Source organism: Lotus japonicus, chromosome 1, assembly GCF_012489685.1.
Source record: "Lotus japonicus ecotype B-129 chromosome 1, LjGifu_v1.2".
Taxonomy (NCBI): Eukaryota; Viridiplantae; Streptophyta; class Magnoliopsida; order Fabales; family Fabaceae; genus Lotus; species Lotus japonicus.
In genome coordinates this window covers 94,562,018-94,589,846 of record NC_080041.1, presented here as the reverse complement: position 1 = coordinate 94,589,846, position 27,829 = coordinate 94,562,018, and the positions used below count along the sequence as shown (strand labels likewise).

Below are 27,829 nucleotides of genomic sequence, written 5' to 3'. Positions count from 1 at the left end.
ATCACTGTATATAAATTAAATTTCTTTATGTTTATCACTATTATGATATTTTTGTTATCATAATACAATTTACTAGTTAATTAAAAATAAAATTTACAAGTGCTTCACAGCCGAAACCAAAAGACTAATTCTTGCCACGTAGGTCCAATTGCCTCCGCTTTTTCCGTACTCGGCAAAACTCTCAAGAGGGGTTATGGACCAGATATCATCAGCTTGACTACACTGATGAAAGGTCTTTGTCTTAATGGTAAGGTTCAGAGGGCATTGCAATTTCATGATGATGTCGTAGCACAGAGGTTTCGGTTGGATCAAGTTAGTTACGAGACGTTGGTCAATGGGTTATGTAAGATAGGGAAAACAAGAGCTTCATTGCAGTTGTCGAGACAAGTTGAAGGGAAATTGGTTAAGCCTAATGTGGTAATGTACAACACCATCACGGACATCCTGTGCAAAGATAAACTTGTAAGTGTTGCCTACGATTTATATTTTGAAATGGTTAGCAAGAAAGTTTTACTTAATGCTATCATTTACAACTCTTTAATATATGGTTTTTGCATCGTGGGTCAATTGAAAGAAGCAATTGTTTTGATGGATGAAATGATAGCGAAAAACATTGACCGGGGCGGGATGTTTATACTTTTAATATATTGGTCGATGCTTTATGTAAGGAAGGAAATGTGAAAGAAGGTAAAATTGTGTTAATAGACAAAAGAGCGATTGAATGGAGGCTCGTTGGTCTTGGTTTCGATTCCAGAGATCGAGATTCGAATTAGATTTTTTTGAACTAAAAAGAAAGTGAGGTAAGTGAGATGAGGAGTGAAGAGATTCGGGTTAGCCAAGTACCATCCATTTAACTATTGGACGATGTGATCGTCCCTCATCGTCCGCCTATTATTTATACTTCATCCGCTTCCGGCACTAAGAATTGTCATATACATTTTTTTCTTACTTATCTCTCTTCTTATATCACATCATAAATATTTATACCAAAATGAGTGGTTCACCACAAAAACAACGTGTATGGGTGTTATCATAGTTTTGTAGTACATGAATGATGAATCACGTGACTTTACATAATCAAATTCAGGTTATTGTAAATTCTACAAAATGCAGAAATGAATCAAGAAAGATTAAGCCAAATGTAAATTTTAGTTGACATGGTAACTTTTTCACATACAATGAGATGCAATCATTAATTCAAATATTATTTGCTATAAGGTGCTTCACTTCCGTTACTTTCCATTGAATGTATCCTTGAATAATCACCGTCACAGAGGCCGTGAATAGGTGGCATATTATATGGACAAAAACAAATCTTCCGACAACACTTGCAACCATCGTTACAATGTTCGTCAATTTCGCAGCGGAAACTCACAACACCACCCAAACGTGCATCTGATTTCTTGCACATATCTGCGCTCACAAATAGTACATATATGGCAATAATAAGAATCATGTCTATATAAGAGACATTACTTTAACTAATATATGAAATACAGATTAAGAGTTAAGCAAGACTTATAACCTGAAGAAATTACGACCAAAACTAATAATAAGGAAATTTTGACAATCGAATTCATTGTGCTTTCCATCTCAAGTTCTTGTCCATGGAAAAACTTTTACACGTATAAATTTATACATTAAAAAATTTAAGCTTTGCGTTACCTAAAACAAATGTTTCAACCAAGCTTTTAATTTTTCAATAATCATTATGTAACCATTTATTCATTGTGTTTCAGTTTTATTTGAAATTTTTAATGACTTCTCTCATTCAAATGTTACCCAAGAATGTATGTTACGTAAAATCCTCTATAAAAATTTATGACCATGCTGTTGAGAAATTTTTTCTACACCAATACTACTTTCGAAATTCTCAAGATTCAATTGCAATATAGCATATGATTTTATCGTATCTGCAGGAAATTGGTAATATTATTTTGTTCAATAGTTTTTGTAGATTAAGCAATGAGATTTCACAATATTTTGAAGGGATTTTTGTAACAAACATAAATTAAAAACAAAGCAAAACAAAATAGAAAACAACATGAGAAACTGCTGGGATTAGATTCCATTGATTAACCTTTCTGTATCCTGCATATGATTCATCTACACCAGTTCAACCCTACACCATCGATGTCTCGCATGAGTGAATAGCAATAACTCTCTAATCTTAAACATTGATGTCTCACATGATTAAGAAAGAAAGTTATCATGAAGTTTAGGTGTTCATTGACTAACTAACCTAACTCTGTCTGGCAATTAGGATTATTATGTGATTAACTCTAGTTCGGACTCAAAACGTTGTAGTTTCCGCTCACAAGTCGAATCAAGCAAAATATCTTATGTGATTCATCTAAAATATAGTATGAAAATCAAGAGAAAACCACTAAACCATAAGCAAAGAAACATGATAATATATAAACTGAATCAAATAGAATAAATAGAGATTTATCAACTACATCTAACCCCAACAAGAGAGATTAGTTATTTACAAACATGGAAAAGAACCGAAGACTCTGCGATATCTCGTCGTCGAATTCGACACTCAAGCCTCTTCTCCAAGTGCTCTTAGCTTTCTCCCATGTTTCTAAGTTCTGGAAGTGAAGAGAAATGAAGAAAAGATGGGAAAGTTTGAACTCCCCTTGTTTTGCCCTGTTTTAGACTATTTATAGACTTTATGCCGCTTTAGTTTCGCTCGAGCAAGATTTAGGTTCGCTCCAGCGAGTAGCTTTCTTCACATGTGGGTTTCCTGCACCGTCGTAGCTCGCTAGAGCGAAATTTCATCTCGCTTGAGCGAAATTCTTTTCTCCAAAATGGATTTCTTCATCCTCTTATTTCTTTTCTTTAATGAAATCTACATGAATTCTCTTTAGCATCCATTCTACATCAAAAATAGGGACTAGACTCAAAATTTAACATAAAATCTATAATAAATCTAATTATTTACTAAACTACACAGTTCAGGGTTAAATAAATATGAAGTACACACTTTTTATCATTGATAAGTGTTCAAAGTAATATGGAAAACTATGTAATTTTACACTTATCACATCCACAATAAATTAGCATACTATTTAAGGAGAAGCAACGATCAAAACCAACTAGATTATCAACCATTGCTTAGTGATATTTTATATGGGCATTTGAGTTCTAATTAAGAATGGTCATTGTTGTTTCTATCATATCTATCTACATTTCTCTTTCTTATTGTTACAGTTCCATTCCTAAAAGGAATCTTTTTCGTTACTCCTGTATTACATACACTTACTAGATATTATACCCGTGCGTTGCACGGGTTTACTTACAATATTATAGAACATTATATATAAATTATTATAGTTTAAATAAATAAAATTTAAAATAATTTTAATTATAAATATAAAAAAATTGTGTTAATTAAGACATTTCAATAAATATAATTAGAGTTATTTTTTGTGTAAATAATTAATAGTACTCAAATTATATAATTATTAGCATAGAAATAATCTTAACAACTTAAAAATTTATTTATCCAATGACATAAAAAATTGCTAATTTACTTTGAAATATTTAATTTAAGCAATAAGTTAATTTTATTGTGTAATATATTTATTACAAAGAAAATGTGATGTTTGGTACAATGCATTCAAGTATGGGTTCTTTTACCTATGCGCTGCACAGATTTGTTTTAAGTTGTAATTTTAAATTGTGATATTTTAATTTGTATAAAGGTAAGAATATTAAATGAAAGTTCATCAAAAACTTCATTGTACACTAAATTTTTTCGTATATTACGCATATGTATCATCTTTCTCAACAATAAGTATTTCAATCCCTTTGGTAATCTTACTTTAAACAACGCAAATATAATTGGTCATGAGAGCATATATGTCTTGGCAAATATAATCTCCCATAGTTCAATGACTGATTTTGGCTTTTGTTAATTGTCATGGTGTAACAAACTTTATTGAAAATTGTTTCTTCTTAGCATAAAATATCATTTAGAATTATTTGTGGTAAAAACTATATGTGTTATAAGCACTTTTGCACCAGTGTTACTTCCTGAAGTATTTGCGACTCTATTTTCTATTCTCCTAGATGTACAATAATTAGTTTTATTCCATTGCACATTCCTAGGGTTGGATTGATGTTCCTGAGTAGCATAATTGACATTCCTACTTTAAGGTGCAACAATGGTTTGGGTATTATTGAAATTTAAAGAATTCAAGAACTTCACCGGATACATGAACTCTTGTTCAGTTATATATATTATCATTTGCAATATCCATTTGTTGAATTCAGATGCCAATAAATTAAGTTGAGCAGATGATGAAGTGTCAACGATCATACTTTTAGAAAACATAAAGATCTTGAAGAAACCAACAATGTCTTTTAGTGTTCTATCAAGGGATTCAAATGCCAACCTTTTAGTCATAGGTGTTTCATTCCAAATAATCAAATCTATTTGAATTATTAATTGAGCAAGCTGAGTATTTTACTTGATTAAGCTCGTACTATCTTCAAAAACATCTAGAGGTATTTTAAATCGACTATGAGTGTTGTACCTCAAGGTAGTAATTAATAATGATACGCTCCCTGGAATTTTTAAAAAAAATAAAAGATTAGAGTACAATGAATTTAATACATATTAATATAGTGTGATTATTTAGTTTGTAAAAATGTATTTTTAAGTTACTAAAAAAATGTATTATTAAGTTCAATCATCATTGATTAAATAAAAAGATAAATATTTGTTAAATATTTTTTAGTAAGAATAATTCAAATATTTATCATCAATAACAAAAGTAAATATTAAAATTACGTTTTAGTTTTGTAAATAGAACAAAAAAATTACAAAATTAAGAATTTTAAAATATGAAACCATGACAAATTAATATTATGGCTAAATATTTTTTTAAAAAAAAGGCAACCACCGTAAAAAAAAAAAAAGAAGGCAGCCACACAATAGGAGTAAGTCCACATTGAATTAAAAAAAAATTGACAAAAAAAATAAATAAATAAAAAATAACAAATATATGAGAAAAGGGAGAGTGAGACACGCTTCCCCTTTTTGTCAAAACAAAAACCCTAGCCACCACACCTGGCCTCTCCTCTTCTCCTCCTCCTTCCCTTACGACCACGAAACCACCAGCCAGGCCTCCGACAACTTCCGTCGGACATGCGACCCACACCACTGACCCCCGTCCCACCCAATTTTGTTTCTTTGTCAAACTTGTGTTGCACAGGACAAATGACCACCGCTGCGTGACTTCCAGCGAGGCCCATAGAGTTCATAATTGTAGACTAAAGTAGTAGTGTTACCATGATATTCTCTCTATGGTATGGTCATATAATGGAGTTTGAATTGAAGGTTCCTCCTCTCCCTCCATGTCATTGATTTGTGGAGGTATTTTCTTCACTGCCTTTTGTTCTTTGTGGGCTATTCTGTGTTTACCTCTTCCTCTATAATTGAATTATTTCTTGTTTGTTGGTTCTTATTGTCATTAAATTAAATAATAGTATTAAAACAACCATTTAAACCTTCCCTAAAAAAATGTCATTTAAACCTTAAGGGTAGAAATTGCTATTGAAATGAAGGAGTCTTGAGGTTTTACTTGCTTTTTGAGAATTTGTATTAAGGAGCACTTATCCGTTCGTGATTGTCTCCCCTGGTCTGCAACCAAGATGTGCAATTTCTGCAATGTCTACTCTTCCTGGGGTTCTAATTTTACTTTGTATTCTTTTAAGCTTCTACTACTTTTATTCTTACCTTGTAGTTTTGCTGCTGTTTTGTACTGATCAATTTTGTTTCCTTGTTGTATAATCTGGGAGGAGCTTTTCCTCTGACCCTTTATATATATGATATCCTTTTCTCTTACAATTTTTTTTATTCTAATTCAATAATAATAAACAATATTAACACTACAATACTATGTTTTTTCACAGGAAGTATACTATCTAGGCTCATTCTGTGGTGGTATCGAGCAAGGAGGGAGTAACTGTGAGTGTTTCAGCTTGACATATATATGTTTTTGGTTTCTGATTTTATTGTTAGTGTTAGTAAATTTGAAGAACCTTGTGTAGAAATGAAATTTCTCTTTTTATAGGATATAGATTGACTTTTGTTCTATGAGATATTCATATAGAAAAGCATAAGATAGATATAGAGTAGTTATTTACCTGATGAAGCCACATCAAGCACAATCTTTTTTTTCCAGCCCTGAGCCTTGCAATGATTGTCCTATAGAGAAATTCAAGAGAACTAAGTTTAGTGATAATAAAATGTTAGTAAAAGACAATAAAAAATTGAAACCTTCTTGTCAATTAGATTTAGAACCATATTAGTGATTTTTTTTCCTATATATATTCAGAGTGTCCTATATCCATGATACTCGTACTTCTATTTTCCAATCTTGTATTGGAGGATAGATCAAGGAATGCAAGTTCTTTGTTGTCGTTAATGATCTTTCTCCTGACACAAAGAAAGAAGAAATGAGTAATAAAAAAAAAGATTTAAAATTAGCTAATGTAATAAAAAATGGCATACTTGTTGAAATAGCTAGTGGAAGTTGTCATTTTGCTCACATGGTGATGGAGTGTAAAATATCTATAACTTGAGTGTGTGAGTGATTTGTTTATATAGAGATACACAATAAATGCATGGTTTTATATGATACATTTATATTTATTTATTTAATGTAGGTAACTGAATAAATTTTGGACACTGACAATTTTATTTAGTTTCTGTATAATCAGTTACGAAATCTGTCATGGTTTGTTATGAGTCTATTCTATTCTCTGTGGCAATTATTGATATCATGAGTGGTGAGTTGTTGATGCTTTATGCAGTAATGAATCCCCTGTATCTATAGTCTTACATTTATTTTTTATAAGTTTGGTTTTACATCGTGAAGGATAATGACTAAATCATAAGAAAAAATGAAAAGTCATGAATTTAATTTGCTTGCAGGGAGAAACTGCTAGGTGAATAGGCATTTCTTCAAGACAATGTGTAACTGAAAAAATTTCAACATGAATAGGTGGAAAGCAAGCTTGTGTGGTCTTCAAGGCAATGTGTAACTGAAAATGAATTGGTGGAAAGAAAGTTCGTGGGATCTTCAAGGAAATGTGCAACTGAAAATTGATATTAAATTAGTCATTAACACATTGCTCATTTAAAGTTATCTGTCAAGCTTCCTTTTAGTTAGTATCCACTTTGTGCCTTCAAACACATGTAGGCAATACATTTTGCCCATCCATAGAAACTGCCCGGTTAATCAATGTTATACTATTGAATATATTTAATGTGTTTGCAGTGGGTTATAATTTTTATTCAGTTACAAAGTTGTTATTGCTTCTCTCATTAAAACATCATTTTTTTCCTTAGTAGAATCTCATGTGTTATGTGTATTTGTATTTAATACTTAGCTCAAGTGAGCTTTACTAATATATATAGATTTTAAAGCATGACACCTAATATGGTTATTCTCAATTTTATTTTTTCCTAAAATAACGTGTCCTATTGTGAGACATGTACCGAAATTTTCAGTAATTCCTCGTTTCATAAAAACTGTTCACTTAGCGAGAAAAAGTTTGTTCACAATAATTGTTAACATAGAGTTTCAATGAAGCATTAATTAATGTTTTTACATATAATGTCCCTAGGAGGATAATAAATGAGAAGAGATAAAAGTACATTGTAAGGAGTAAAATAGGGAAACAAATAATATATTTTAAAAAATTAACAAAATTAATTGCATTTATTAATATGCGTGCATCTTCTCTAAGTACACATTTATTTTGAAATGAACGAGTACTACGTAACTGTTGAAAGTTTGCAATCCTAACATTCTTGTCGCTCAACCGAATTCACGCACATTATTTCATAAATACAATAGATGTACATTTTCAAAAAGAGCGTGTTTTAAAAAAATCATTGTTTACCCGGTGTTGCTAGTTGGTATTGTCAATAAAGAATTAAAGATTGATCAACATTGAACAAGTGTAGACCACCTGAAAGAGAATGTGATGTGATCGAAAAAGGAAAATAAATGTGCCTCAAGATGATGCATTGTTTTGTAGTACACAACAGTACTAGGCAAGATAAGTTACACTGTATGGTAGATCACGAAAGACTTTAAGCTAGTAAAGTCAACTTTAATACCTCCTAAGGTTGGTGATATTCAAGTACGACATCACTTCTTTTCCTTGCAAAGTCAACATCATGTACACTACTTTTCCGGTGTCAATCCTAATTTGAGGTGAACTTGTCCTCCTCAATTCCTCTAGGGCCAATATATGCTCTTCACAGGATCAAAACTCCGAGTCAGAAGCTTATAACAATCACAGATGAGTTGTATCAAGACTTTATCTTCTACCTCACAACAACTTCTCATATGTTTTCCACCTCTTTTAGTTCCTCAATTATGTCTAGCTCTTTGCAGATGACGTGCTTATTTGTGCCCGCTTGGAAGGTATGGACTGAACTCACCATGAGGGTTCACCGATTTCTACTGGGGAAACTACTTCTTTGATGAAAGCTAGCTTGTAAGGGTTGTATCGTGTCCATAAGAAAATTACATATACAATGTCGTACTTTAGCAAAATCACCTAAGTAATGAGTACAACAATTAAAAGAAAGCGGTGATAAACACATCATAAATAAGTTGGGAAAACAGTTGGAATTGAAATTGGAATTGACCAATTAACTTTTCAATAATTATGATTCCACATATAAACCGTGTTTTATGCTTGATTATGTTGGTCGGAGTGGAATGAAAAAATCTATCAATTTGTCTCAAGAAAGTATTAAACTCGTTCTTCCCTCCGGCTATGTATAATGGTTTTTTCATTCAACACCCTACTTTTTTCACTTTTTACATTCCACATCATCTTCTCTCTTCCACCTAATAATTCAATACACATTCAACTTTTACTCACTACAATGGTTTTGTTTAATAAAATTCAGCACCCTACCCCACCACTTTTATTTCATATTCTTACTTTCTTTAATGTTTTTGGATTAGATGACAGCATGATGAAATTTGGCGAAAATCCATAACTTGGTATATTTTGGGGAACTCGTTGGTTGGAAGATTCATTTTGAATTCTGTAGTTGTTGGGATTTTGGTAGTTGAAATGGTAATTGGCAGAGTTTTGAGTGTTAAAATAATTATTGTTGGGATCCATTTCACTAAAAATATGTTTAAAGCTACAAACAAGAGTTTTTTGGAGACTAAATAGAAAAACTAGAGGGAAAAATGTCGTTTTTTTTTTCCTGTGTTCAAATCAAATGAACCAAGTCTCTATTTATAAAAAAAATGATGAATTTTAGTGAAAAAATAAAAAATTAATTTACTATGAAATGATTGTCATAGTTAAATATGTATTTTACAATGAAAAATAAAATTTACTAGTTAGTTAAAAATAAAATTTACAAGTGCCTCACAGCCTAAACCCTAAACCCTTCTTTCTTCTTGAACCAAAACAAAAACCCTCTTTCTTCCGCCCAACGAGACTGAACGATGGGGAAGAAGCCGAAGCAAAAGATCATTCTTCCGCCGGAACTCCCGCCGGAGATTCCAGACGACGAAGTTGAGATTTCCGATGATGACCTCCAATTCGTCAAGGACAACCGCGCCTTTGCCTCCTTGCTTTCCACCTTGGACACCCAATCAATCACCAGGTTCCAACCTTTCTCCAAAATTCTTGAGCCAGTACCCTTCCCTTGTTTCTCAAAGTTTTAGGTCTTTTTTGTTACAATTTATGATTATGAATAGGGGATAAGAAATATCAGTTTTGAATTTTTTTTTTCACTTGAAGAAGCTTGATTTAAGTCATATTATTTATACAGATAGATTTTTTTTTGCAGACTCATCGTTCCGAACTTTCGATAGTAATTAGCTTTAAATTGAGCATGAATTTTGTTAATTTATTTTGCTTGCACTGTTAAAATTTTAACAATTGGCAAAAACAGGATGTGATAGGACTAATGCTATTTGGGCATTGTTTTTGCAATCTGGTTTTGTAGCTGTGTCCAGGTCTGATGTTAACCTCTAATACTGTGCATTCATTGCTGTTTGGAAAAAGTTACTAAGGTCTTAGCTTTAAGTGGCTTTGGTTTGGTACTATCTTAGCCTACAGAGCTGTGTGGTTGTCCGCTGTGCGTATGCTTTAGTTAAGGGCTGTACAAGAAGCTGCTCTATGTCTGATGCACGCATTCTGTTTTTTGATTTCCTTTGCTTCCCCTTAGCCTGTTGGTGTACTTGCCACATTTGCTATTTCCTTGCTGATTTTGTTTTCTTAGCTGTAGTATGGCTCTTAGTCTTTTTTTGCTTTTTCCCTGTATTTGGAATTTACAGCTTAGTTGGAAGAGTTTGTTTCCATGACTTATATCGTATTAATATATTATGTTTCTCTTTTTAAGTTATAGCAGTTTAGCTTATCTGAGTTAGAATGTTGTTATGAGTTTTATGTGATGGAGTGACTTACATATAACTTTCTTGTGTTTCCTAAGGCATGTTACACGGGTTGCTGATGCTAAAGATGATGCGTTGGAGAAACTTTATGAGCAGCGCATGCAAAAGACTGCTCTCAAGAAAGAGAAAGAGGAAACAGGTTTGCAGGTTGATCGTGTAGACGCTCTTCCAATCAAGACCTTGGATGGGAAACTCTATTACCGAACAGGTATCCAAGTGTTTTCTTCTATAAAACTTGTGTATTATGGTCACCTGATCATTCTTCTCTTTCTTTTATTGTTAACGGATTGGTAACGGATGCTGTTCTCACATTCTGCAGCTACAAATAGGGTATCAGAAAATGGTCCAAATGAAGAGGAAGCTGGAGAGGATGAAAATGTTGACAAAGGTCTAGTGAAGCTAACTAAGGCTGAAAAGAGAGCCAAGCTTAAGAAAATGAGGAAAGAGGAGAAAAAACATGGGAAGGAGGTGCCTAAAGCAGAAGTGGAAGAAACACCACAAGCAGCAGTACTGGTATTGTCTAACCTTTTCAACAATATTATTTTAACTACTTTATATGGTTTGATGGATCCTTTTATTTCTAAATTCGAAATACTGTATCGGTTTTTCATAAAAGAAAAAAAGCCAAGAAAATATTCTAAAAGTAAGCTATATTTTTTTTATTTCTTGCATTCATCTGTTTTATGGATGTTCTGATGAATCATTTGTCACAAACATGTATGATAATTGTTAATTTGACGATTTAAAAAATTTGCTGATATTTTTCATTCATTCAATTTCAAGTTTGTCTCTATGCTTTTAACTGTAAAAATGCCGTCACTTCAATAATTCTGCAAAGATTAGGTTGCCTTTCACTGAATTTGTTTTATTAACTTAGTTGCAAGTTTAAAACATTGACTCTGTCCTGCAAAGATTATGCTGCCTCTCTAAGGGACACAATGTCACCAAAGTCATCCTTGCGATAGAGTAAAGTGGTGACAGGCAAGGATGGAGTTGGTGACAAATGATAATTGTGAATTATTGATGAACTAATATAGTGAAAAGTTCAGTGGACTAATATGACAACACTTCAATTTTCAAAAGACTTATTTAGGGACAAAAATCTTTAGAGGACAAATTTGGCAACACCCTAATCGTTCAGTGATTAAATTAAGGATTGATTGCAAATGTCATATATTCTCTTTAACTGCCACCTAGACACATAATTGAATTCAATGTTTGAAACATAATTTTTTATTCGTTATTTTTTCGTTTTTTAGGCTGAGGTTAAAGAAGATCTTGAAGCTGAGGAGACATTTGAAACTAAAAAGTGTAAACTTGCAGAATTGGGAAATGCCTTGCTTACAGACCCAGAGTCCAATATTAAATTTCTGAAGGAGATGGTACAGATTTCAAAGGATAATGACCATACAATTGTTAAACTTGGACTTCTATCCCTCTTGGCTGTTTTCAAAGATATTGTCCCTGGGTATGCCTGACACTCATATTTTAATGCACATTTTATATGTATTGATATTATGATAATCTGCATTTGATTTGCTTCTGCACTATTTATTTGTAATATTATCACTTTGACATCATTGCATGTGATGTGCAGCTATCGGATAAGGCTTCCTACTGAAAAGGAACAAGAAATGAAGGTTTCAAAGACTGTTAGAAAGATGCGTTATTATGAATCAACTCTTCTTTCTTCATACAAGGTTCATATTCTTGCTTCAGTGTTGTATAATTACTATTATTTCTTGATTTAGCTGAAAGGAAGTTTTACTGTCGGATATGACTTCTAGTTCTAGTGCTTGCATTGGTACTTGTTTTCTTGTCCCTGAGCCAATGTTCCCAATTGGTCAAATTTTTTATGATTGCTTGTTTAAAATTATTATAAAATATGAATTTTATTAGATATTTGTGCCACTAAGATTACTTTTTCTTTACTTCTGTTTATGCATGTTATCAGGTATACTTACAAAGGCTGATAGCCTTAGAAAAGAAGCCCTTGTTTCAGCTTGTTGCAATTCGTTGCATGTGTTCTTTGCTTGATGCAAATCCCCATTTCAACTTTCGTGAAGGCTTATTGGAGGCTACTGTCAGAAACATAAGCTCCAGTGATGAGGCCATAAGGTCCGGTTGTATCTTTGTTGTCGGTCACTCTTTGTTATATTTAAGTTTCTCAAGAATTTTACCAAATTTCCTATGAAAGAGCATGAAATGAGTTTTATAAATGTTCATATTTTAGGCTGAAGAAACCATAATCAGTAAAGGAAACTATACTGTCATTTGGGGCATGAGGGAAAAGTCTAGGGTAATTGGCTTCTTGATGGATTAAAATGCTAATGTGCCTTATGTAGTTATAGTTTGAAAGGTGTCTGTAATTTACTGGCATTTGATTTTATAAAAGTATAAAAAAACTATTCCTTTCTTTTCTAATGGAAGTACTTTTAAGACATTTATGGTCGGAATGGTACGTGCATATTCATTGCTTGTGATTGAAGTGGTGACGGAGTACATGTAGAATATTTTTCCATGTTTGCAAAGCATACCTTTATCTATGACAACGCAAATATTATTGTTGAAGTTGCACTTACGGTGTATATCATTGTATCTTTGTCAATTGAAACAACTTGTTTCTATGAAGAAAAAACCTAAATGAGTCAAGTGGGTAGTGAACTCTACCACAGGAAATTGTTGCCGGGCTTCATAATTCAAGTATTTTGTTTCATTTAAATACTGAGTTATGTCTCTGAATACTTTATTGGTAGGTAGTTCTGTTGGTGGTTATTTTTCATAACATACCCACTGCACACCGGAAGCTGAGTTCTGAAACTTCAGCATTGTTCTAATTTCAATTTTGCAATTATTTGAAAGATTTGAAAGTTTCATTTGTTAAGCTGTTTTATGTAACAACAACAGTGACCCCTAAGTTGTTTGATAAATCTATCTTGTGGGTTTCCAATTTTTCCCCTAGCTCAGATCATTCATTTGAATATTAATCCATTTTCTGTTTCTTAAGTTTATGTGCACTTATTATTGTGTATCTGATTTGCATTTCTTGTTTATGTTAAACAGGAAACTTTGTTGTTCAACGATCAAGTCTCTCTTTACAAATGAGGGTAAACATGGCGGTGAAGCTACTGTGGAAGCTGTTCGATTGATTTCTGAGCATGTTAAAGCTCATAATTGCCAGATGCACCCTGATTCTGTTGAGGTAAGAGTCCCACCCCTTCCAATCTTTATATTTGGTTGGAGTCTATACTTGTTAAATTTCTGTTTTTCTAATGAAGTTTCTCAGAGTGAAACTCATTTTCTTTCATATGGAACATTTAAGTGATGTTTGTTCCTTTTCATGTTTATTCAGGTTTTCTTGTCTCTTTCATTTGATGAGGATCTTGGGAAGTCTGAAAAGAAAGATGAGGATCAGAAATTCAAAAAGAAGAAAGGCTGGAAAAGAAAAAACATGGAGCCATCAAATCAGTTGCCTGAAAATGACAGAAAGAGAAGTAGGAAAGATTCGATTTCTAAGACAAAAGAGGAGGTCATTATTTTTCCCCATAAGAATCAATCTATTCTGGTTATTTTTGTTTTTGGTAGAGAAGGAATTGTTATGATGCTTTGTGTAGATTGAAGCTGAGTACAAGGCTGCATCCCTTACCACAGATGTTATGGAGAGGAGACAGATGCAAACTGAAACACTCTCTGCTGTGTTCGAGACATATTTTCGCATTTTGAAGCACACGATGCATTCTGTAGTTGCCAGGTTTATTTTGTTATCATGTGTATACTATATTACGATGAGACATGTATGTTCATGGGTTTATGAATCCAATTGTTCATTTAGTGAGATATTTAGTCAACTGAAATACTGATGGATGGTTGCTGGGTTAAATAAAATGTAAGTACCTGTAATAATTAAGAAATATGACATTCAGCTAATACAGATAATCAAAGAATTAGGATCTGGTAACCCATTCTTGATGCAAGCTTCCAAATGTTATATACGTTCTGGCAATGCTTTGACTTATATAAGTACACATTTTACCATTTGCCTAGTACTTTTCACAGTTCTTGATTTGTACTTTACTTCTTTATGTCAATTGTGAGCACAATGAACCACAGATGCTTATGACTTGTGTGTTGTTGTCAGTCACTTTCTATTTGCTGTGATTATTCCCGTTGTTTGTAGACTTGTAGGCTTGTTTTATTTAGGGACAGTTGGAAACAAGAAAAGAATGGAAAAAGCAGGGACCATAGGGGGTGGGGGATTTGAATTTCTACCTTCGTCTGAAAAAAAACTTGTTTCTGTATTTTTTCTTTCTTGCGTAATGTGTTTAAATACTTCCCATTTCCCTTTTTGGGGGTGGGGTTCCCATTTTTACCTTTTTGCAACCCCTGAATTGATATTTTTTCTTCTATTATACTTTGCAATGCAATTCAATTCATGCATTTGCACTCAAATCTAAGACACTAGCTTCATATTTGCTTGTGGATTTATATTACACAATAAATTGCATCTTCATTGACTTTTTACATATCTGGAACCTTGTAGATAGTTATTTTAAAGCTCTACTTATCTTGTTAAATAAAGTTGTATTTTATTTAAGTGAACTTCAATTCTAAGTATGTGTCGCTGCACATATGCATATGCAAATAGTATTAGTTGTTTGAAGCTGCTTGGATATATAACTCAAAGAAAAATGAAGATATACTTGAAATCTGTCAGCTTGGAATTTTTGTTGGTTTCATATTTATTGTTTTTTTTTGGGGTATATATTGCTTGCTGTGTTTAAATTTTATTATTCTTTATATTTTTCTATGCTTAAATTTTTCTCACATACACTTTTTGTTTGTGTTAAACCTTTTAGGAACTTTTACCTGAGAATAAGTCAATTTCTCTCATCGTGTTCGATAATTTTTATTCACTTTCTTGATCAGGCCTGAAGAAAATCCTGATGCATTATCTGCTGGAGTGGAACCCCACCCATTGCTTGCTCCATGCCTGAAAGGACTGGCAAAATTTTCACACCTGCTGGACCTTGATTTTATGGGTGATCTAATGAACCATCTGAAAGTTCTTGCTTCTGGAAGTAGCAACTCAGGCAATACTTCTGAAAAGTGTCCTAAATGTTTGAGCGTATCCGAGCGTCTCCAATGTTGCATTGTTGCTTTTAAAGTGATGAGGATCAATCTTGAGGCCTTGAATGTTGATTTACAGGACTTCTTGGTCCATCTTTACAATCTCATAGTTGAATACAGGCCAGGAAGGTTTGCATTAAAATACAATATCCCAAAACTTCTTTTTTTTGTCACATGACCTGTATGTTCCTGTTTCAGAAAATGTACAGTTGATGTCAATATACTTGTTTGTGTGCGGTCTTGCATGTTTGTTTTCTTATATTTCTACCTGAGTACTTTTTGTTACTGATAGTGATAGTTAATGAGTCAGTCACTGTTAGTTACAGGTAATTAACATGACTCTCTAACTTAATTGTTTAGAGGGAAAGAAGTAAAAATATCAGATAAGAAAGGGGATAGGGAGGAAGTCTAAGGGGATAGGTGGGAAAAAATACGAGGCGCCAGGGTTATCTAATCCCTGGATTTGTGAGTTCCCTCTTGAATTATCATTGAAATCCTGACTCTGGTATCTGCAATCAATTTAAAGTTCAAGAATCAACCAAGCACAAAATTTGCGTATGTTTGCTGACAGCACAGGACGACCAGTTTTTTTTTTGTTGGATTTATTAAATTTTCATTTATTCCTAATTTTATATTATTTGACAATCTAGGATATGGTTACAATTTGTCTCCCAGATTAGGTCAGTAATCCAGTTAAAGTTATTGAATTGATTTAGAAAAGACTCGTAGAAGTACTGGTAAGGAGAGTTTACCATGTGGAGGAGATGGAGGAAATTAAACAGTTAGAGTTACTTGGAGACTAAGAAGAACTTTAAGCCAAACAATTATCAAAGAATTAGAGATAAATGGTTTGGCTTTAAATTTAATACATGACAGAGCATTATGGTATCATCTGAACTCTGAGCCATTTAGCTAACCCCACCTTGTGGGGAAAGGCATGTTATTTGTTGTTGTATGATGAAGACATTGATATAACTATGGAATCATAAAGCACTATTGGTGTTCCCCCCCTCCTTGTTTCAGCTTTCAAGCAGTAAAGCACAAGGATATTTTATTAGTCAAATTTATAGCTTGATTTTAATGATTTGAGTTATTGCAGACAATTAATGTTTCATTTTTTACACAACAGAGATCAAGGGGAGGTGTTAGCTGAAGCTTTGAAGATAATGTTGTGTGATGATAGGCAACAGGACATGCAAAAGGCAGCTGCATTTATAAAACGTTTAGCCACATTGTCATTGTGTGTTGGTTCTGCAGATTCCATGGCTGGTATGTTTTCATATTCATATATCAACCTTCATCTTTGTATATGCTACTACAACTGGAAATAAAACAGAGGAAAAAGAAAATAAAAGGAAAAGAGAAACAGACTTAATTTGTAGTTTTCCTTTGGACCTGTTTCAGCCTTGGTAACAGTGAAGCATCTCCTTCAGAAGAATGTTAAGTGCAGAAATCTGTTGGAAAATGACATTGGAGGGGGCTCTGTTTCTGGCACAATTTCAGTAAGCTTGCTTTTTTCATGTATTATTTGTTGCATTAAATGCCACATTCAGAATCTTTTCTACAGTTTTCTTCCTCTCAATCTTTATGGTAGAGTAAAGTGAATTAAATGGGGAGAAGAGAGCTTACGAAAAGAGGGGAGATGTTTAGGTATCTCCTAAGGAGTCATAATAAAAGAAATAAGGAAAAGAACTGGGTAGGCAAAATCATCGTTACGAACCAACTGTTCCAAGTTTTCTGCATCAGCCTGAAGTTATTCTTTTATGTTTATGTTTATAGATCTTACTTTTGAAAGAGAAACTAGGTGAATATTAATTGCTAGGGTAAAGGGTTTATGTCAAAGCTCAGTGAATGTGATTAGAAAATGTTTTAGTGTGGACCATTCTTTTTCTGTCTGCTTATGTGAATATAATAACTCTGAAACTGGCTCCCTTTATTTTATTTTAATTTATTTTGATCAGCAACTGTCTCCCTTTGCAGAAATATCAACCATACTCCACAGATCCTAACTTAAGCGGCGCCCTTGCTTCAGTACTGTGGGAACTCAGTCTTCTATCCAAGCATTATCATCCATCCATATCAACAATGGCGTCTGGCATTTCAAGCATGAGCTCTGCACAGAACCAAGTCCTTTACACCAGGTCCTCTCCTCAACAAGCTCTTACGGAAATGTCTCTGGACCAGGAATTGTGTTTCACACAAATTAGCAGTATAAAATTAAATAACAAAAAGCGACGGACAAATGGCCCTGCCGCATCAACTTCCACTGGTTCAACAACAGCAACGACTCCACTGAATGATGATGAGTTGCGAAAGAAACTTAGTTCCCATTTCATGGTTCTTCATGATATCAAGGAGAATGAAAAGTTGAGGAGTAAGTTGGATAGGACAACGCGATCACTGCAGCTATATGAGCAGTATAAGAAACAAAAGAAGCAACGATCAAAACCAACTAGATTATCAGCCATTGCTTAGTGATAATTTATATGGGCATTTAGGTTCTAAGAATGGTCATTGTTGTTTCTATCATATCTATCTACATTTCTCTTGTTGTTACAGTTCCATTCCTAAAAGGAATCTTTTTCGTTACTCCTGTATTAAATACACTTATTTTAAAGCATGACACCTAATATGGTTATTCTCAATTTTATTTTTTCCTAAAATAAAAAATGTGTCCTATTGCGAGACATGTACCCAAATTTTCAGTACTACGTAAGTATTGAAAATTTGCAGTCCTGACATTCTTGTCTCTCAAATGTATCCACCCACATTATTTCATAAATAAAATAGATGTACATTTTCAAAAAGAATGAAAGAATCCTTTGGTAGTAGAGTTTAGAACTTTGTATTGTTATTTGCTTGTTTTAAAAAATCATTGTTTACCCGGTGTTGCTATTTGGCATTATCAATAAAGATTGATGTACACTGAATAAGTGTAAACCACTGGAAAGAGAATTTGATGTGATCGAAAAAGAAAAATAAATGTGCCTCAAGATGATGCATTGTTTTGTGGTACACAACATTACCAGGCAAGATAAGTTACATTACATGGTAGTCATATGGGGTTTTTTTTTATGATATGCATTTTTTTCCAAAATATATTTCACTGACAAAAACAAATTATCTTTAGATTTTCAATATGAACAAAATTAGGGTTCACAATGAGTTCAATATGACAGTCAAACCATTTAACCAACCAAGGGTCCTCCACCAAACCAATGGCGGGAGGGGGCAAATCAACTATCGAACCATTATTATTTTTTAGAAGTCCCTACTAGCTGCTGAAATAGATGTCTTCCGCACTAATGAGCATTATTTTAGTTTTGATTTTAAAAAATAAGTATTCGGTGGCAGCGGCAAAAGGCAACAAGTGTCTGTGGCGATGGTGAAGGAGGGTGCTGGTGGTCACAAAGGTGTGGTAAGAGGTGGTAGTAGTAAAAAGTGATCAACGGTGGTGGAGGGCCCTGATGACAGTGGTGGTAATGATGATAGAGAATGCGAGGCAATGGCGTCTACAAAAGGAATTGGCCAATGGTGGCTGTGTACAGTGTCAAGGACAATGATCGTGATGGATTTCGTCGGATGATGGTAACAATGCAAAGGAGGTGACGGCTATACGTTTGTATTACTAACCTGCAAACTTAACCGATAAAGGTTAGAAACCATCCATTAATATACCATAGAGCTATATTATACCGTCATATTAATATCAAAAGGAAATCTCAAGTATCATCAAGATCTCAAGTTTAACCCTACATGATTCCCAATCAAAACCAATGCTCATATTAGGCATTACCAAATAATGTCTGTCCTTGAGCTTAATCTAACTACAACGGCAAAATGTCCTCACTAGGGAATCAGAAATTTATAGTAACCATTCTGAAACATAATAACCACTTCAACATCCAAAGCAACACGACCAAGGTAAGGAGAAATTCAGAATGTAGACCCGTTCCATCCAAAGTTGGAACCCTGCAGAACATAGAAAGCACCATCAACCAAAATTCAATATCAGCAAATAAAACAACCAACTATTTGTTGGACCAACAATTTTTTTTGATAATTAGCATCAAAAGAAACTGGTTGGACTATAAAGTGCAGCTTATAGCAGCAAGTAAAGGTCTTGAACAGTGAGGATCTATTTACATGATCTAGTGCTGGTGTAAAGCATGCAAACATTGTGCATATTCTTGACTCTGATGGGCCTAAACAAAAAGGAAAAATGGAATAAGAAAGGGCGCTAGGCAAAGACCCCTTTTTCTAGGACAACTCTGAATTCTAGATACTTGCCTTAGTGTCATAAAATTTCAAGAAGAATCTTGACTTGGGCACAGACAACTTGGTTTCAAGAATAGAAGCGATTGCAGCACTGAGTTTTTTGTTCACATCAGGGTTAAGACCACCAATAGACACCAATTCACCATAAGCTGCAGGCTGCTCATTCCCACCAAAAGATATGGGCACAGATCCTTTCAATACAATCATCACATACTGAAAACCAAGAAAAGCAGAATCTAAAGACTTTAGAACAATCTGAATAAAACAGAAGACGAAAATATTGTAGCAAAGCAAGAGGAATAGTGTAACAAAAACAAGAAATATCAAATATTTTTTTAATTTATTAAGCCAGAAGAGTTCATTTTATACTATAGAAATACAAGGCTGAAATCGCAAAAAAAAGGTTTTGATTCATTCGCACCCTAGTTGCTCTTCCATTTCATTCACACCACTTTTTCTTCCTATCTCTATCTTCTTTTTCTATCACATCGCCAATCATATCTCACTTCTCTTCCTGTCTCTCTTAAGATGTGCTTGATTTGAGTGTGAATATACTACATTAACACCAGAGAACAACCTTGGCAAGAGGATTGAGAAGGCTAACTTGACATATTATTACAAACTAAAAAACAACTTTAGGATCAATCATAATACAGATGCGTCAAATGTTTCTTTTTTTAAAAAATAACCACCTAAGATTTCATTATCCATTTTGGAGCATGTATCAAAGGATCCATTGCATTGATAAATAACATACATACTCAAATCATTCTGATTTGATTGTTTGCACCCTTCTTAGAAGTTAAATAAAACTAATTCAACATAATGAAAAAGAAACTACCATAAGCTATGAAAAAATAGTCAAAACAGAGAAAAATATAGAACATTATATGGAGATCAAAATATGCTATATGCACACACAGACACCAAGAGTTTGTGTCCCTTCATTTCCAACCAACTAGAAATGAAACTCATTTCCAACCTCATCATCATACACACCAAAAAGATCTTTATACAGCAAATTAACCTGGAACACTGGAAAAGCAAAGAAAAAAATTTGAAAACCCTAATTTTCAGATAACAGTTGAGACAATGAAACCTCAATTTGAAGACAAGAAAAACAAAAATGTTAGGGTTATCCACCTATAATTTACTTCCCTAAGTTCATTTTACACAACACAGGCCTCTAATTTTACCATTTTAATCAGCATGAATAAGATTGCCAAAACAATAAACAGAAAATAAATTACAGGGAAAAAAGAGAGCATTGAGGCATGAAAACACAGTAGAGAGAGAGAGAGAGAGAGAATGCATACAGCCTCAGGTTTGCCAACAATCTTGGCGACGGTGGCGGTGGCTTCGGAGAGAATGGAAGAGGTGTCAACGCCGTCGAGGGCAACGTTGGTAGAGAGATTCAGGCACGGCATCGTTTCAGTCTTCTTCACTCGATAACTCACTCACTCTTGCTGTGTTGTAGTGGCAATCAAATTGGTTCAACTTCCCAAAATGTCCTCTTTATATATCCATTTAATACCAGAGATAGAGCTAGACCGTTCAACTGTCTTGCTCAATACAAAGGCTATGTTTGATATGTCATTTCAGCTAGCTTATATCTTATTTGACTGACTTAAAGTTTATTTGACTAGCTTAAAAGCTATTCAAAAGTGTTTGGTGAAAGAGCTTATTTTAGTAGTTTAAAGCTTTAAGCTATAAGCTTATTAAATTTATTCTCATTTTTATCCTTATTATTTTATTAAAATTCTATCTTTACCCTTATATATTTATAAAAACAATAAACATATTTTCCCCTCACACTTACGTATGCAATTTCCGCCACCATTCTTGCCACACCGCTACGCACCACAAGTATTATAAATATTATATTAATAAAAATAAATATTATATTTATAAGATGATAAATAACTGGAGTTAATAAAAATATTTAAAGTGATAAAATTTTTAATATTAATATCATATTGATATTAATGTGAAAATAAAGTAATATTAAATATAAAAATAATTATACAAGTATGTCCTTTTATGTTATTTTACAATTTCAGCTTATTTAACAGCTAGTTTTTTACCAAATACTTTTATTTCAATCACGTAGCTTTTTAGCTTTCAGCTAGCTTATCAGCTAAACATATCAAACATAACCAAAGTGTTTTTTTCTTTCTTTCTTATGATTGATATTTGATAGACACTCACCTTATTTGTGTATAATTATGTAGGGGTTTTTAACCTCCACAAATATTATCAGAGTTAAAAATCACCACACAAATATATGTCCAATGGATACTTACTAAAAAATTGTTTAATTATAATTTTTTTCTTAATTACCTATTTTTTCTTCATTATTTGTTCTTCTCATATGCAAAGAAACTCTCTATGGGCAAAAGACCCATAATTAGTGAGAGTAAAGGGATTTTATCCACTTTCCCTAACTAATACCAGTTACAAGATCAATCAATCTTAACCCTGAAGTCGTCCAATCAGGCTAAAATCTCGCGAGCCAACTAATTAGGCTATGGTGGCTTCACTTAGGTTTGACCATCGTTTGGACACGGGTAGTTCAAATCGGGTAATAACAGGGTTTTTTTTGTGTCAAGGGTAATAACAGGTTTTGTGGGTGGGTTTGGATGGGTTGGGCCTTAAAAATGGGTTAGCTCGTCCTTCAAAAATTAAGATTTTCCTAAAAATCATGGAAAAAATGATAGCTCAAAAATTAAATTGATAAAAAATGACCCTTTAGGAATATGAAGGTATGTTGAACTGTAGGAGAACAAGGTGCACCAACCACCGTTAACCAACAAGGTGGCTGTGATCATGGGCTATATAACTTCTAATATCATGGTCATCACTCATCAGGTCCTGGACTATTTAGATTTTCAAGGTGTAAACCTAAATTGACAAAAAAGAGAGAGGTGTAAGCCCAATGATAGTTTCTGAATATTCTGACTCACACATATTGGCCAAAAAAAAGAGACTCACACATGAAGTAGAAAAAAGCATTTTGACTTCGTAAAAGCTCATACAAATGTAAAGAAAAGAGGAGATAAGAGAAATAGAATGTACTAGGAATTATATTGTGAATATTTAAAATTAAAAGACAAAATACTTATTCACATTTTTTTTAAAAGCAGAAACTCATAATCCGAATTAAATAAGTTTTTTTAAAGTAATTAAATAAGTTAAAAAGAAAATAAATCAATCTAGCAAATAATTTAAATTGCCGTAATTACTTTAGGATAAGACTCAAATATAATAAGATACTCTTAACTCTTATTAGGTCAAAAGAGATCTCAACATAAAGTGAAAGAGTGTTTCAATGATTACAAAACGAGTTTGCAACTACCTAAGATTAGCATGAGAAATGAGAAATGCAAGTGACTAAGTAAAGAGAAAGAGACTCTGAAGATAAATCAATAAAGGTGTACAAAACTAGTGAACTATCCCAATCGCTCATCTTCATTTTTTGGTATAGTCTACACAAGTATGGTATGAAGAATGAACTATCTCAATCATCCGGGAAAACAATGTCTGTTGATCTATTGTTCACAACTTGGACTGTCTAGAGCTTCATCGACTATTATATCCATTGTTCATAAATTTTATCGCTTGACCATAACACATATCAAGTGCCTTAATATAAAAGTTCAAACTCCATACTGCATAATGAAAAAAATTGCATTGTCTATAGAATTAAGGCCAACACATCTATAAGCTTGGATAAATTATTCTAAAACACTTCAGTTTGCTTTCTAGATTTTTTTTAAAAATACAATTATAATGAATATCATTATTATTGTGGATATTTAACTTGAAAATCTATTTCATTAATTTTTATAATTCATTAAAAATTGTTTAACAAAGAGATTAATTTCTATGCACTAATCGTGTAAATAAGTTTTACACAATCATTAAATCACATTACTTTATTTTGCAAGCTCATAGTTTACACTATCAACACATATAAATGATCAGAATAACTACATCGGAAGCCTAATTTATCGTCATAGTTGAAATTGAATACAAATGTTACCATTTATAACTCCCTCATAAATAATTTTTATATCAAACTGAAATAAAATCCAAAATAAAAAACTCTTTAAAACCGAGCAGCTGCAACAAGGCCAAATAGAAAACGAGCCCTTCACGATGAAGAAAGCTCTTACCAGTTGCCACCATGAAACACATACAGCCACGTGTCACAACCCTACCTGCGTATCAGCCTTTGCATTAGGCTCTGAAACAGAGCCACGTGATCTCAAGCCCATCCGAAATTCCCAATATACCCTTTCCCACTTCATTCTTAGGCCTAAATTGATCCGTTCAACTTTTTCCTTAGTCTCCAAGTCAAGCGTGACGTTTGTAATGACATTTACATTAACATCAACATTCATGTTTACAATTATCGTACATATACATGTTCCTATTCAAGTTCCAAAACCTCTCTAAAACCTTAACTTCATAACAAAGGTGAATCATCCCAACTACATACTTCTATAGTATCAAAAGCGCATGAAGACTGATATTATTTCTGGGTTAGTTACTCTTTCCTCAATTCATCTCAACCTATTTATTATTTATAGCTCCATGCCTTAGTTATGTTCAATTTATAAGCTTCTCTTTCATTTAAGCCAAATTGTATCTTGTTTTTAATTTATTTATTTTTTTATTGCACCAGTTTTTTGATCCTTGTTATTATTGGTGTATAGCAAGTTATTTGTTTGTTATGTTTTGTTACAATTCTATTGAATAGTGCTTTGATTAGTTACTGATAGAGCTTTGTTCATCAGAAATTGTAACAAACCATAACAAACAAGTAATTAACTTGCTAAATAGTGATGAATTTCTGGTTTCTGTATAAGCTTTTGTTATAAGGATACATTTTTGCTAATGATTTGTTAGGGAAGTTGGTAAAAATTTATTTGTTAATTTTTCTTGATTGGAATTGCTGCAGAGATAGGAGATCACGCAAGAGGCGCGTTGGTGGAAGAGTTGATTCAGTGGAAGACACACTTGAGAAGTGGAAGAAGTACAACAAGCAGCAAGAGCTTGGTGTTGGAGAGGATGGGGTGGAAAAGATTCACAAAGTTCCCGCGAAGGGCTCGAGAAAGGGGTGCATGAGAGGTAAAGGCGGGCCTCAGAACTCTGATTGCAAGTTCAGGGGCGTGAGGCAGAGGATTTGGGGGAAGTGGGTTGCTGAGATTCGCGAACCGATCAACGGGAAACATGCAGGTGAGAAGGCGAATCGGCTCTGGCTTGGTACTTTCTCTACAGCTCATGAAGCTGCTCTTGCTTATGATGAAGCAGCTAAGGCCATGTATGGCCCTTGTGCCCGGTTGAATTTTCCGGAGTCAAGGCCTAATGGATCATCATCACCAAGTGGCTCTTCAGACACTTTGAGTGGTGGTGGTGATCTTGCAAAAGCTGTGGAATTGGAGGGGAATCTTCATCAGTCAAGTGGAGAAAAACTCAGATTTTCTGCTGTTGGAGTGTTTGATGAAAGTGCTGAGAGAATGGTTCCTTCTGAAGCTTGTGTGTTTGATGACTCGGTTGAGGACTCGAAGGAAGTGACGAATGATGATTTCCAATGTCGAACAAATGAGAACTGTAAGAGTATAACTCAGCAAGGGTCTCTCAAGAATGCTAAGTATGAAATTTCTAGAGATAATGATGGAAAAAAGAAGGAATCAGAGGTGAATTTGAATAACTATGTCTGGAAAAATTTGCAGGAGGGGCCTGTGGTTGTAGCCATGAATTCAAGAGCTGGTTATAGATCATGTGATGCTACTGAACATGAGATTCTGGTGAAGAGTGAAGGAACCAAAGGAGAATCAGTGGAGCCTTTGAATTCCCTTGAGTTGAGCTGCAATTACCACCACCTGCATAATATGCTGCCAGAGAGAGATCTAAGACCAAATTCTGAGCATTTTAACAGCATCCAACGCGAGCCGATTGCGAAGAAACACTGGAAGGAAGTGATTTCTGAAATCCTGGAACTTTGTTGCAGCAGCAATAACTCAAAGATAAGTGTTCAGTCACAAAATGAGCCATGTATAAATGAAAATTTTGATGAGATGAAGACCGGGCTTAAGGGTTTGGAGTGCAAGATGAGAGTCCATTCTATTGGTTTCAAGAATGAGACACCAATTGTAGAAGATTCCAATCATTCCCTGCAGAGAATTCATCTGTTTGGTGGTGGTGGCACTGTTGGATTAAATGAGAGAATGTCTCAAGCTGAGGATTTGAGCACCAATACTCGTCGAATCTCAAGGTTGCAAGAGAAAGGAAATTATGGAAATGCACTGCCCGGATTTAGTTCCGGGCAGGGTAAGAAGCTGTGTGATTTTTCTCAACATCTTCAGAAATTGGGTGAACATTGGAATAATAAGCAGTTTGCAGACATGGAAGTGAGTTATGATTATAGTTTCTTAAGTCCTGATTATGATTTTGGCTTATTGGAGGAGAAGAAGTTACTAGATGTGTGTTTTTCACATCTAGGATCTTAGAGTTCCTAGAAGTTTACACTGTTCTGTTTTTCACCTAGGTGGGTTGTTCACATATAGGATCTTTTCTGTTTTTTCACTATGGTGGGGTTATTGCTGTTTTTTTCCCAACCTTAGTGATCCAATAAGGCCATGTTTCCATTCTCTTATCCATGTCTCAATTACTACATATATTCTATTCTAAGAATCTGCACTAATGTCCAAGTTGATGAATTATGATATGCCTTTCCTTAGCATTTGAAAGAAACGGCCTAATTTAGTTATTGCTGCTATAACAAAGCCCAACACAGTTAGTAAAGTTAGTAGAATGAAAACTGAACAATGTTAGTAGATAGCTGAACTCCTTAAGTATTTAGTTGAAAGTTCGACGGATGGTGTGTATGAGAAGAATTTGTTGGGAGAGACATACAAATTTAATGTGATATCAGAGCCTTGAGAGATAAACACTTCGTCCTTAAGCAAGTCGTTTGGTGTTCGAATCCCAACTCTTGTGAATGAATAAACTCATGCCCATACTACTTAGTGCGCTGACCGGAGGTTAAGAATTAGTTTTATGGCTGTGGGTTTTGTTACTTGCATTTTTTAATCCAAGTTTGATTGAAGTTTAAGTCCACCTAATTGACGATGATGGGTGTTTGAGCCTTTGAGGGTGGTATGGAGTCAACGGTATTTCACTCTCATTTGGACTTTGATCAAAGTTGCTATTTCCATGCCACTTAAAACTTAGTTTATGTCTTAATCATTTTCAGTCAGCAATTAGATAAAACATTGATGGACGGATTTGATAGCAATGTGTGAGAAAAAAAATGAGGATTCAATTCACGCTACCAGTACTTTTTTATTTTATTTTTGAAAAGGACAATTTAAATATTAGGAACAAGACACTTTTTTTTTATTGAATAATAACATTATATAACATGATTATATTATTCATCAAAAGTGTTTCACTAAATTAGTTGATCTTTGATATGTATTTTTCTTTACCGTGGATGTAGGTTTACTAGGTTAGGAAACAAGTTACATACAAAGTGCAATTAACATGTGATTTTTATAATTCCATCAAAAAGATATTAAGGTTATTATTTGCTTTTATTATGATTATTAATACTTTATGTTTTATGTAAATTAATATAGGAGTGAATTTGTCCCCGTAGTATAACACAAGTGGTAGGAGCTGGGGAACATATGAGTTGGGTAGGGGAGGTCCAGGATCGATTCCTGGCGGGTGCAATTTCTTTCCCATGTGCCAAAAAAAATATAGGAGTGAGTTTTCTGACGTAACAAATATATATATATATATATATATATATATATATATATATATATTGGAGTGACGACAATAAGGTTTCTCTCAATATTTACTCTGTGCAACGACTTTGATACATTCACATTACTGTTTCTCTTCGATCTCAAGTTCAGTTCTTCTTTTTCCTTATCAGTTTCCTTTTACTATCA

The 27,829-nt window shown here is 33.6% G+C and overlaps 3 protein-coding genes and 1 long non-coding RNA gene across 5 annotated transcripts; 3 read left to right on the top strand and 1 right to left on the bottom strand.

The window, feature by feature from the left end:
- Window positions 1-3,279: 3,279 nt before the first annotated feature.
- LOC130727998 (uncharacterized) lies at window positions 3,280-6,167 on the top strand. Its single transcript, XR_009015509.1, has 2 exons — window positions 3,280-5,386; window positions 5,926-6,167. It is a non-coding gene; the product is annotated as an uncharacterized LOC130727998 (long non-coding RNA).
- A 3,273-nt stretch (window positions 6,168-9,440) lies between these two features.
- On the top strand, window positions 9,441-18,229 carry LOC130727997 (nucleolar complex-associated protein 3). The gene is made up of 13 exons (XM_057579316.1): window positions 9,441-9,664; window positions 10,496-10,665; window positions 10,777-10,970; window positions 11,717-11,925; window positions 12,055-12,157; window positions 12,412-12,575; window positions 13,521-13,659; window positions 13,810-13,986; window positions 14,072-14,208; window positions 15,384-15,713; window positions 16,714-16,853; window positions 16,989-17,086; window positions 17,565-18,229. The coding sequence occupies exons 1-13, from the start codon at window positions 9,504-9,506 to the stop codon at window positions 18,057-18,059; spliced, it is 2,517 nt and encodes an 838-aa protein (XP_057435299.1). The 5' UTR covers window positions 9,441-9,503; the 3' UTR covers window positions 18,060-18,229.
- A 1,041-nt stretch (window positions 18,230-19,270) lies between these two features.
- LOC130727996 (uncharacterized) lies at window positions 19,271-21,367 on the bottom strand. Of its 2 annotated transcripts, XM_057579314.1 has the most exons (4): window positions 21,179-21,367; window positions 19,875-20,075; window positions 19,731-19,789; window positions 19,271-19,556 (listed from the first exon to the last, which is right to left on the bottom strand). In XM_057579314.1, exons 1-3 carry the CDS (start codon window positions 21,287-21,289, stop codon window positions 19,736-19,738), a joined length of 366 nt encoding a protein of 121 aa, XP_057435297.1. In that variant the 5' UTR covers window positions 21,290-21,367; the 3' UTR covers window positions 19,271-19,556; window positions 19,731-19,735. The 2 variants fall into 2 exon arrangements, with proteins under 2 accessions (XP_057435297.1, XP_057435298.1); XM_057579315.1 differs by lacking the exon at window positions 19,731-19,789 and having other exon boundaries at window positions 21,179-21,364.
- A 2,896-nt stretch (window positions 21,368-24,263) lies between these two features.
- Window positions 24,264-26,595, top strand: LOC130727994 (uncharacterized). The gene is made up of 2 exons (XM_057579313.1): window positions 24,264-24,406; window positions 24,826-26,595. The coding sequence occupies exons 1-2, from the start codon at window positions 24,384-24,386 to the stop codon at window positions 26,375-26,377; spliced, it is 1,575 nt and encodes a 524-aa protein (XP_057435296.1). The 5' UTR covers window positions 24,264-24,383; the 3' UTR covers window positions 26,378-26,595.
- The last annotated feature ends 1,234 nt before the right edge of the window (window positions 26,596-27,829 follow it).